At 43.4% G+C, this 12,632-nt stretch overlaps 1 protein-coding gene across 9 annotated transcripts in view; it reads right to left on the minus strand.

Moving 5' to 3' along the window:
- The window catches only part of TNIK (TRAF2 and NCK interacting kinase), a 409,664-nt gene extending 397,080 nt beyond the window's left edge, over nt 1-12,584 (minus strand). For 8 of the 9 annotated variants that reach the window (XM_063621584.1, XM_063621583.1, XM_063621577.1 and 5 more), the window contains exon 1: nt 12,137-12,556. In XM_063621584.1, coding sequence (XP_063477654.1) covers nt 12,137-12,193 — 57 coding nt within the window. In that variant the 5' untranslated portion in view covers nt 12,194-12,556. Of the gene's footprint in view, nt 1-12,136 lie in introns of all 9 variants that reach the window. The other variant, XM_063621578.1, reaches the window with a different exon arrangement.
- Between the last annotated feature and the right edge of the window lie 48 nt (nt 12,585-12,632).

Here is a 12,632-nt window from a genome sequence, read left to right on the forward strand (position 1 = left end):
AACTCCACAATAAAATGCTAAGCAGTCTAAAAACATGATTAGAAAGTTGAGCACTGACTGAAGATTTTATTCCATGTTAAATTTTTTAGGCATGATAATAGTATTGTGGTTATGTATTTTTTAAGTACGTAAACTACTGAAATATTTATAAATGGAATAATATGCTGCTTTAAAATAATATGGGGGAGAAGGTGGGTAGGAGTATAGATGAAACAGGATTGATCATAGGGGATAATTGCTCAGTAGAGAGATTATTAACCCTTTTATCTACTTTTTAATAAGAGTTTTATTGAGCTTTAATTCACATTCCGTAAGACACTCTTTTGAAGTGTACAAGTGACTTTTAGTATATTTCACGGAGTTGTACCAACATCTGCACTATCTAATTTGGGACGTTAGCAGTCACTCCCTGCCAGCAAGCATTAGTCTACCTTCTATCTCTACGGATTTGCTTATTCCAGACATTTTATATAAATGGAATCATACAACCACGTGTCTTTTTGTGTTTGGCTTTTTTCACATAGCATAATGTTCATCCATGTTGCAGTGTGTATCAGCACTTCCTTTTATTGTAGAATAAATATTCCATTGTAAGGATATACTATACTACATTTTGTTTATTCATTCATTGGTTGATGGACACTTGGGTTGTCTCTTATTTGAGATTACTATAAATATTCATGTACACTTTCTTTTTTTGCATGAATATGTCTTTAGTTCTCTTGGGCATATACTTAGGAGTGGAATTCCTGGGTCACATGGTAACTCTATATTTAGCATTTTGAGAAACTGTCAAACTGTTTTCCAAAATGGCTGTACCATTTTACATTCCTATCAGTAACATACAAGCATTCCAATATTCTGTCTAATTATTATTATACTTTGAGTTCTGGGATACACGTACAGAACGTGCAGGTTTGTTACATAGGTATACATGTGCCATGGTGGTTTGCTGCACCCATCAACCTGTCATCTACATTAAGTATTTCTCCTAATGCTATCCCTCCCCTAGCCCCCCATTTCCTGACAAGCCCCAGTGTGTGTTATTCCCCTCCCTGTGTACATCTGTTCTCATTGTTCAACTCCCACTTATGAGTAAGAACATGCAGTGTTTGGTTTTCTGTTCCTGTGTTAGTTTGCTGAGAATGATGGTTTCCAGCTTCATCCATGTCCCTGCAAAGGACATAAACTCAACCTTTTTTATGGCTGTGTAGTATTCCATGGTGTATATGTGCCACATTTTCTTTATCCAGTCTATCATTGATGGGCATTTGGGTTGGTTCCAAGTGATTGCTATTGTGAATAGTGCTGCAATAAACATACATGTGCACATGTCTTTATAATAGAATGATTTATAATCCTTTGGGTATATATCCAGTAATGGGATTGCTGGGTCAAATGGTATTTCTGGTTCTAGATCTTTGAGGAATCACCACACTGTCTTCCACAATGGTTGAACTAATTTACACTCCCACCAACAGTGTAAAAGCGTCCCTATTTCTCCACGTCCTCCCCAGCATCTGTTGTTTCCTGTATTCTGTCTACCTTTTAAGTTTAAATTCCCCATGAAAAAGAGTTTTTAAAGTTATGCCATAGAAAAAGATTAATAGCATGAGAAAAAGCTAATTATTAGGTTTAAAAAATAAGTTACATATAATATGTACAATATTATCTCCACTTTAAAAAAAATCTATTTATCCATGCATAGGAAAAAACTACTAAGCCATACACCAAAGTGCATATGTGGTTATCATTAGGAATTATAAGTTTAAATAATTTGAGAATTCTTTTTACTTTTTCTCCATTTTCCAAATTTTCTGCAATGACCATGCAGAAACCATTGTAATGACCAATGCTTTTATAATGAGAACCAGAAAAGCCTTTTCAAAATTAAACAAAATTTTTGGGAGGCCAAGGAGGGTGAGGCCTGAGGTCAGAAGTTCGAGACCAGCCTGGCCAACATGGTAAAACCCCGTCTCTACTATAAGTATAAAAATTAGCCGGGTGTAGTGGTGGGCGCCTGTAATCCCAGCTACTTGGGAGGCTGAGGCAAGAGAATTGCTTGAACCCAGGAGACAGGGGTTGCAGTGAGCCAACACAGTGCCACTGCACTCCAGCCTGGGTGATGGAGTGAGACTCCGTCTCAAAAAAAAAAAAAAAAAAAAAAAATTAAACAAATTTTTAACAACTCAGCAGTCTTAGTCTGCTTTCTTTCACAGTCTGCATTTTTTGGGCCCTGGAGCCCCAGGAGTCTTCGTAGCTTCCCACTCAGGTTAAGATACAGCACATATTTCCAGCTTCTACAGGTGGCCTCTTTGCACATAGAATCGTAACTTTTATTTTCAACATCTGAAGCACTGCTAATTATCTATATTGATTAACTTAGCTGAGTTCTCCTCTACCATCTAATTAGATTTGGTTTCTTCACAGTGGAGCACAGGCTATCTTCAGTGTGTTCTGTACATACAAGCAACTTAATAACCATCTTTATATCCATGCTTTGTTAGACTGGTTTTTGTGTTGTGGGAATGACTGATTCACTAAGATGTCCAGGATGTTGGCAATCCAGTTGAGGGACGTGGCATAACGGGACCCAGCACTGCATTCGAATTTCATCCTTGGACAAGACAAGTAACTTCTCTGAGCCCAAATTTCTACCTACAAAAGAGGTAAATTGGATCACCAAGCCCTAGACAGACAGATAGAGAAGTAGATATATAGACAAAGATATGCAAACACAATCCCCCTTTACTTTTTATTTTAGCCTTATCATGGTTTTATGGCTTTATCCTATTTATGCCTTTTATCAGAAGGTGCCACAACTGATTTTTTGGAGGTATGAGGTGTAATAAATAAATAAGATCCCTTTTAAATGAATTAATTAATTTCATTCATACAATTGATATTTATTCAATCAACATTTATCATGTGCCAGACACAGTTCAAAGCGCCAGGAATGTGGTGCTAAACATGCAGGCAAGATCCCTATTCTCACAAAACTTATCAGGCTCCAGTTGGGACAGCCAGATTTTTTTAAAAATTCAGATAGTCACAACTGCCTTAAAGACAATAAAGCACTGAATTGGACAGTTTCAGGGTGGAAGGGAATGTTTCTTTACAGATATATTGCAAAGAAAGCCTCTCTGTGTAGTAGGGAGCCTCTAAGAGGGCCCTCAGTGACCTCTGCCTTCTGGTGTTAGTTAATATTCTTGTGTAGTCCCCTTTGAAATGAATAGGGCTGACTTGGGTAGCCAACGGGGTATTGCAGAAATGATGGTGTGTGATTTCCAAGGCTAGGTCATAAAAGACATAGTGGCTTCTGCTCTGCTTTCTTGATTCCTCTATCTGGTAAAAGTGGCCACGATGTTACGAGGATGCTCAAGCAACCAAAGGTGCCACCTACGTGGGGAGGAACTGAGGCCTCCTGCCAACATCCAGCACCACAGAAGTAAATCATCTTGGAAAGAGATCCTCCAGCTCCAGTCAAGCCTTCAGAAGATAGCTCACCTTGCCAAAATCTTCCTGCAACCTCAGGAGATACCTCATGCTAAAACCACCCAGGTAAGCCACTTCTGAATTCCTGGCCCACAGAAACTGTGAGAGATAATAAATGGTTATTGTTGTTTAGGCCACTAAGCTTGAGGGTAGTCTGCTATGCAGATACATAAGTAATAATACAGGCAGCATCTCACCTTAGACCTAAATAATAAGATGGAGCCCTCCATGTGAAATTTCTGACACGGAGAACTACAAGAATGAGCTTGGCATATTCACAAAACAGAAAAAATCAGTGTGACTAGAGTGTAGCGAAAGACAAGTGCAGGCTCTCTTCTCCATCCAACAACCATGGGTGTAGAAACCATGCCAGTGTTGTCTTCAGCTCAGCCCCAGCAACTAGCAGCACCCAATAATCAGGTACTGAATGAATATATATACAAACAAATGAATGAATGCTGGATACCATGTGCATTTCTTCCCCTACAATTAACACATTTCACAGAATCACAGAATACTGGACCTGAATTTACCCTGCACCCAAACTTGCACCTTCTAATACACTAATCAAACAAATGTTTGTAACGTATGCAACGTATTGTTAAAGTCTACAAATTTCCTACTTGATCCATACTGCCAAGGTTCTAATTTCACTAACTAGAGAGACAGCACTTGAAAATTTAGGGTTACTTCAGAGTCTAAACCCGGGTTGTAGCAGCAACACTGTAAAGGGAGTACCCAGCAGAAGTCACAGTCAGCCCTTCATCCTATCACTCGGTCTTCAAAAACTAGAACAACACTTTAAATTACAAATCAGAATCTGATGGCTGGAAAAAAAAATAGCTCATTTAAAACTTAGAAAGGGACATTACTTTCAGTGGCAATTCCCAGCTCATTGAGGTCCATAGTTTGCAATCTCTTGGTATCCCCAACAGATAGAATAAGAATCCATGGCTATTTAAATGCCCTCAGTCCTGCCTCTAGTTCCCTTACATATTCCAGGAATATGCATCCCAGCAATAGAAATTGCTGGAAGTCACCTCCAGCAATTTCTAGTCCAAACCACTCATCTTACATGTGACAAAACTGAAGTTTAGAGGGCAAGGTGTCAGAGCCAGCTTTATGACGCTGGGCTCTAACTCCCAGCTGTGTGCCTCATTAAACCTCACCATTTCCCAAACTGTCTCTACCTGCCCACTGCCAGCTCTGTCAAGATAAAAACTCAACGTTGTCTTCCAGTGGGCCACCCTAGAAGCACACCCTTTCCCGCCCATCTATTACTGTTTAATCAAAATAGTAGTCAAAAGCATTATCAGGTTGTTAAAATAATTGAAACACACTCCAAACACACACACACGCACACGCGCGCACAAACACACACACATACGCCTTGCAATTCTAACCCACGGTATTTTAAATCTCTCAAAACTTAGAATAAGAAGACAATGGAGAGAATATTTTCTTTGGCAGAAAAAATCTGGAAATAGGAATACCTACCCAGGACCAGGCATAGTATTTCTCATAATTGGTGCCCCCGGAATTGTACTCTATGTAATTAGCATCCACTGGAATTGTACTCTACGTAAAAAGTGTCCCCAGGAGTCATGGAACCTAGAATATAATGTAATTCATGATCCCTGAAATTGTGCTATGGTCAGCACAGGCCCCACCTTTCTGAGGTTTCTATACTGTCTCTACATAGCACCACCTCCAGCCCTTCTAAAAGGGTTGCACAGTATATATTTTGTTAATTCAAAATTTATTTGTTGAATTGAACGCCTGCTGTGTAAAGAAAACTGGTGAGGATCCCTAAGAAAATCAAACGTTGCCTCTAAGAAGGAATTGTCTAGTAGTGAATTTAATCCAAGACAGAAAGTTCTGAGTGTCATGAAAGAGGTGTGAGGTCAGTTCTGAGACAGTCTATGAGTGGGAGGGACAACTTGAGAGAAATCAGAGACTTTTGTGGAAAAGGTGGTCTGCGAATGTTTAGTGTTGGGGCAGTAGGTACACAAAGGAGACTAAGACAGAGCGCCCCCTACAGAGCATCCATGGGGGAATGAAGTTGTTCCCTACCGCAACGGGGGAGTGGTCGTCAAAACTGCAGAGCTCGGTGGGAGGCCCCTCTGAATTGCCGCCGGTCTTAACATGCTAAAGAGTTTAGTTTTCATTCTGTAGACTAAGGAGTCAGAGGCGGCCTTGAATAAAAACAACCAGATTGAAACTGTGCGTTTGGAAGATTCACGTGGCTACAGTGTACGAGAGACCAGTCAGAAGAAGGCTGGTGGTAGAGACACAGGAGGAGGGGAGGTCCTGTCGCGGGTGTTGCCCAGGGGACAGTAACTACGGCACTTGCAGGGAACAGTGGAGACAAGGGGACCCATATGATAAACATAAAGGGAAGAATTTTAAGTTGGGGTGATATAAAATGTGTTTTGAGAAGCTGAGGGTACCCCCATGAGACAACCAGGACATGTGAAAAAGAAGTGGATAGAATCATGTTTCTCTAAAGGGAAATAAGCTTCCAACCAGACTGGAAGGAATCACAAGCGGAATTCATCCAACATTTTCTACTTAAGTCCTCCCTCTCTCTCCACTAGAGACCTTATATTTATATGTGCAGAATAACATTTCATTCAAAAAATATCATTAAGATTTTCTTAGAATTCTCAGCACACTGCTAACAAACCAGTTTAGGCCCTGTTCTCAGAGAGCTACTTCCCCCACAGAAATGTAAGAATCAATTTGACATTAAAGCATCTTTCAGACTCAAGTTACTCCAAATTCTATCAGGAAGGGAATCAGAGACTGGTTGTGCTTAGCTGGGCATGGCGGCCATGATTCAATCACAGGAGCACCCGGCTGGGTGGACTTTAGAACCACTATCACTGAGAGAAGGAATGGCGTCGAAACAAGAAGGGCACGGAAGATTAATTCCAGGGCAGAGACACAGAAAGAAGAAAGGCCCAACGGGCAAGACTCGAAATTATAAGATATCAAAGAGTTTTACAGATAAGGGGGAAAAAAGGAATATTTCCTGAAAGAAATGTACTGGGTACTCTCTCATCAACAAAATATTCCATGACCTCCTAAGTAGATAATTATGCAAACAGCAAACCATGACTTACACTGGCTTTTGTACTAAAGATTACTCCAGTTAATAATGAATAATGAAAATGATTATGCATATTTCTCTGATGTTCTGATAACTACCAGCACACCCTACTTTTTATGAGGCAACGCCATTGTAAAGAAAACACCTGTTTAGTATCTCTGAAAAACAAAAAGAATATCGAATGAAAAAATTACCATGCTGTTATCATTTTGAGGTACTGTTATCAACTCATGCAACTTTACTAAAATCTCATTTTAGACCAAATTTAATTAAGTGCTCTGGAGTAATGGATTAATAATGTTTCGAGATTTCTTTGAGCCCCATGAGACCTCTCACCAGAAAGTTTTAAATACTGGGCCATTAGTGTATCATTTTATGTGTCCACTCTATCTCCCAAGGGAAAAAATAAAACTTTGGGAAGGCACAGTCATAATCAATGTGTTTGTATTTGAATAATCAGTAACACATAAAGAGGAGAAAACTTTTTTTAAAAAGAAAGGTTTTAATGAACAATGCTGATAGTTGATACTAGTTTAGAAATACGTTAATCTCCAAAAAGCTTCAGGGCTGCACTTACCTCTTATGTAATGAATGCTTAATACTGGGGGCGCAAAGCTCAATTCAGGCCATCAAAGAAACATATAAGGTCATGTTGGCACACAAAAGGAAAAAGGCAGCTAAGGTCTGTCGAGGTGCTGTTAAAAAGAGTCGGAACCTTCTGATATCTCTTTCTGAGGATTATTTTCCTTCTTTTCTTAGTCTTCTTTTTTTTTTCTTTAACAAGACGTCACTCTGTCACTGAGGCTGGAGTGCTGTGACACAATCACAGCCTCGACTTCTCAAGCTCAAACTATCTTCCCACCTGAGTCTCCCAATTAGCTGGGACCACAGGCACACACCACCATACTGGCTTTTTTTTTTTTTTTTTTTTAGAGATGGAGTCTCCCTACATTGCCCATGATGATCTGAAACTCCTGGTTTCAAGCAATCCTCCCACTTTGGCCTCCCAAAGTGCTGGGATTACAGGTGTGAGCCACTGTGCCCAGCCAGGATCATTTTCTATTAGATAAAATCATTGCAATCAAATGTTGATGGGATCAATTTTCCCACTAAATTCTACTTGACCATGGGATAGCATACTTGTACAGTGCTATATGGTTTTTAAAGCATTGCCTTAAATACTTTATTTGATTTTGAAACCAGTGTGTGAGAAAGGCAAACAGTTGTGAGCATTCTTATTAGCTATGATTAAATGACCTACCTAAAGTCACAGAACGAATAAGAGGTGGACATAGAACTGGGGAGACAGGGTTCATTCCACTCCATTCATTCATGCATTCATTCAGGTACTCATTCATCCAACTAATGGAGACTGTGGCTCCAAAGATGAACAAGATCTAGCCTCTGCCCTCAAGAAGTCCACGGTTTAGTAAAGAAGCAGAAAGGAAATCACACACCAAGTAAAACATGAGCATGAAAAGTGTAGCAAAGAGATCTGTGCAAGACTTTCAGATGAGGTCAATTCTTAAATCTGGGTTTCAATGGAGAAAGGAATGACTAGGGAATGAGGGGTAAGGGGAAAGACAAGCGTAGGTCATCTAATTTTGTTCAAGTACAAAAGTGTATGTGAGTCCTGGCAGAAGCTGAGAGTATGAGGTCAGCAGCAGCCAACTCCTGGCCTTGAATGCCTTACCCTGTGGGCCAAGTTAAGGACAGCCAAGGTGCTTAGGTCCAGAAATATGGTAATCTCCAAAAAGCTTTCTGGGCTGAGCTCACCTCATATGTAATAAAGCACACTGGTGGCAAGTTTCATCTCTTTTAATACTGAGATGTCTTGAAGCAAGAATGACTCAAGCCCAGGTTTGAATGAGTAAATTGTTTGCTGTAGCCTATGTATGTATACACACATTTTCATACACCCACATGGATACAGTTTATATCCATAATACTACACATAATATATGTATCCACATAGATAATACAAAACATACACACAACTCTATAAACCTCACATGCAGAGCCATCTGAATAATGTGTATGTTTATACTGACCCCTTGAGACATGCTCTGATGGACATAGGTTACTCAGACAGGTCACCTGGGCAGGACAACCAGGTGTCCTAGGTGATTTCAGACAGTCGTTTGCCCGCAGATTAGGCATTGAACCAGGGCTGGACAACATGAATTCCAAAGGCGGCCTAAAGCTCCATGGTTTCATGGATCACAAGCTTACTTGCATGAAGTAGTTTCACCATTCTCAATAAATAAAATTCCCTGACCCTGGTGAAATTATTCCTTTCTGCTATTCTTTTGTACTCAGGCAGAAAATGTATTATTGATTTCTGATTCCACCACAGAAAGTGTGACTTAGAGAAAAGAGCACTGAATGAGGAGTCAGGACATCTAGATTATTTCCTCAAACCATGCTCCTCGCTGTCCCCTCCCCTTGTTACTGTGTGACCTTGAACAACTTACTTCACACCTCTGGGCTTCAGTTTCCCAAGTGTTCAGTGAAAGGAGTGGCTGAGTGTTCTACAATTCTCTTTCCAGCTCTAAATCTGTAAAACAATTCCAGCCCATCCCTCAAGATTTAGTTTATCTCTGTGAGCTCTAAAATTCAGGGCTAAAACTGGATTCAAATTACCTATTTTCTAACCAAAGAAGATCCTGCTTCACTCACTTTTAAACCATGCAAATCTTGCATAATTTAAATGATCAGTGCTGTCATTGGTTGCTCTGGTTTAAATTATGCATTGTTGCTATATGGGGAAAATTTAGACTGGGTCCAGTCTGGAATCACTGGCTGAGAACAATAAGCCCCCAAAGTGAGAAGGATAAAGGCCTCTCTAGACAGGATCTGCTTTTAATGCTTTGAGCCCAGGGTTTACAAAAAGAGCATTGACTGTGTACATTAAAGAGCCACTGAAACAGCGAGGGACTGGTAAGTCTGCAGCAAATTCTCCCAGAAGCCACTGACCTTGGCTGCATTTCAGGGGTCAGGCATTCCCCAGGAGGGGCTCAGCAGGCAGACTTTACCAAGGGCTTAGGAACAAATGAGACATCTCATCTAGATGAGGCCACCTCTCCAAATGTGGGAAGGTGGAGATGATCTGCCCTCTGATTTGTGGAGATTACCCTATGTGGCCTTTGGACCCACTCCAGCAGGCACACCTCACCCACAAGACTGGTCAAAGACCCTGGCCCTCCAGGATATAACTGTCTCCACATCTGCATCTAAGTCTTCTAGCCACCAGTTCCTGGTCCCCAAGCTAGCTGTTGCCCTCTCTGTTTCCACACCTCCCAGCAGGCAGTAAAACAGAAGCAGAGCCCTAAGCTGATAGCCCAGGCCACAAAGAGCCATTTCAGTGAATTGTGCAAAGATACATTTTCAAAATACAGATCACAAGAAAGCACATCCCAAGTGTGAACCGCAGTCGTCCGCCCAGTGGGCCCTCACCGGTTGCTCCCCTGCCTGCAGGCTCTGTGCTTGGTATTTCAGAAAACCTTCCCGAGGAAAAAGCCCACAAGGGACAAGTCCGGGCCCAACTTAAAATCACATCAGACTGCTTTCCAGTAGAGGAGCAAGGTCGAGATTCCGGCCCAGGGAAATCACCGCAAGCCCTGAGCATTGTTCAGACCCCTTCCCCCTTTGCTACTTTCCGCCCCCCACCCCGACCTCCGACCAATTCGCAGCACCCCACCCCCAGTCTGGGCCATCCATCCACCTGATTAACCCGCCGGTAGCAACTCCCAGCGTAGAAAGTAGGGCAAATGAACACACACAGTCGGTAAAGCAGGAAGCCACAGACCTGGCCAATGCACCCACCCTGTTACCAACCCCACCCCGCTGCGCAGGGGGCAGCCGGTTCTTGATGTGGCATTTCCACTCCAGGGAAATAGACAGCTTCCTGTAATAATGCATGAATGAGCTTTGGCTGCCCAACTATCAGAACAGCCCATTTCAAATGGCATCTCTGTTTCTTCTCAACTCCTTACTTGCCTTGCTGAAACCTCACCTCTTAGCCCAACAGATTAAGACGAAGAGAGAAAGACTTATTAAAAGAGATGTGGAGGAAAAGGTTTAATTAAGGAGACCAAAAAGAAAGTACCACTTTGATCACAAAGGTAGCACTTAATATATCAGTGCAGATAGAGGCAATGTCAGAAGTACTAGGAATCCAGGTAAATGGCCCCAAGATTCAGCATCAATCTAACAATGTATTCCTCAGGAGGGCGTGTGAACTTCCATGCTTCATCCATCCTGGTGTCTCCCTGTAGAGAGCCACCATCAATTCCTTCTCATCCACCCTCCATACATCAAGTATATGCGTTCGCTCTCTTTTTAATTTTATTTTTGGTTCAGGAGAGGAAGAAGCAGTCCTTAAATTGGTGTCCAATCCTTCTCAGACACCCGCTGCTGCCACCATCCCCACCCCTCATCCCCTTCCCGGCAGGCAGCATCTAATTAAAATGGCAAGAAAGCTCTGCCCCCCTTCCCCAAAGGAGTGTGTTGGGATCGGGAGTTGGGGGTGGGGAAGCGTCGAAGCAGCACTTGGATTCCTGGTATTCTGATCTCAAAACAACAGCAAAATGGATTCTATATCAGTGATGTCTTAGTCAATACAATGAAACGGCGTCTGAGGTAATTCACGTGAAGGTAAACGCAAACCAGTGGGGCTGGGGGGAGGGAGGTGCTCTACAAAGGACTGGCCACAGACACGGGGAAAACACACACACTCTCTCTCTCTCTCTCTCTCTCTCTCTCTCGCACACACTCCAGGGAGTTCCGGCCTGATTGAGGAAAAGCAGAAAACACATCCCTTTCACCTGCTTAAGTTCAGCCATAAAACTGAAACGTTACAGCCACAAAGTCAGAAAGCACAGGCAGGGCTGAGTTAAAGCCATAAATAAAGGTGAGTGGCAGACTGGCATTTAAGGGAGCGCTGAGAGGGCGCCCGGGCGCGGGAGGTAGAAAAGGGGGAGGGGGAGGCAGTTGCCATCTACAAGACCAGCATAGCAATAACTGCCCCCTTGGAGCGGCAGGTTCGGCTTCGCGGGGACAGCCAGCCTCACAATGTCATCTTGCAGGTAGCTGGAAAACGTGAGGGGCCAGTGCCTTTATTCACGCTGGCATTCTTTTTGCAGAAGGGACAGTCGGGTCTCGCGCCTTGGCACCAGACAACTGCCCGGGGCGTGTGTACACACATATACACACACACACACACACACGCGCGCCTTTCATTTTAATGCTCTTACACCGGTATAAGATGAAACTGGCATAAGCTCCACGAGCCCTTGGGAGAGCCTCGGCCACGGTCAAAGGAAGACACTTACCGCACAGCCTCTGCCGTAGGGGCTCAGCCAGGAGCACCTCAGCAATCCCGAATCAAAACGGGAATCCAGGTTCCCTCCCCGACACATTCTCCCGCTGCTGTCCCTCTGCCCCAGCCCCAGCCCCCAGTCCACGCACCGAGCCCATTCACCCTAACCCAAACCACTGGAAAGAAACGAGAAAACATGTCCTGCTCACCCTCAGAGCCGAGAGATCTATTTCATCCAGGCTTCGAGCCGGGGAGTCGCTCGCCATGTCTACTTCTTCGCTGGAGAAATGGACCAAAACCACCCCGAAGCTTTTCCCTTGGAAATTCCACCTTGGTCTATTTCACTCGCGTCCTCATGCGGGTGTCGCGCCAGAGGCCCCGGGCCCAGCCTCCCCCGCCCACCCCAGCCCCACAGCGCCGGATCCCGATCCTCCGCGCGTCGGTCCGCCGGGTCCGGGAGCCCAACCTGCGCGGATCTCCAAGCCCCGAGCAGCGGTGCGTGTGGGCTGAGCGCCCCGATCGGCTAAGGGCGCTGGGGCTGCGTGGGTGTATTTAAATGGGACATGCTTCTTTGCTTGTGCGTGGATGGCGGCTGCATTGGCTGTTATAATGAGACACATCAACTCCTCCACTCAGCAGGGGGAGGGTGGGGGTGGAGAACCACACAGAACTGTCTATCACCGCTTCCTGGGAGGAGTGAAGGGG

This window comes from Symphalangus syndactylus, chromosome 17 (assembly GCF_028878055.3).
Source record: "Symphalangus syndactylus isolate Jambi chromosome 17, NHGRI_mSymSyn1-v2.1_pri, whole genome shotgun sequence".
Lineage (NCBI taxonomy): Eukaryota > Metazoa > Chordata > Mammalia > Primates > Hylobatidae > Symphalangus > Symphalangus syndactylus.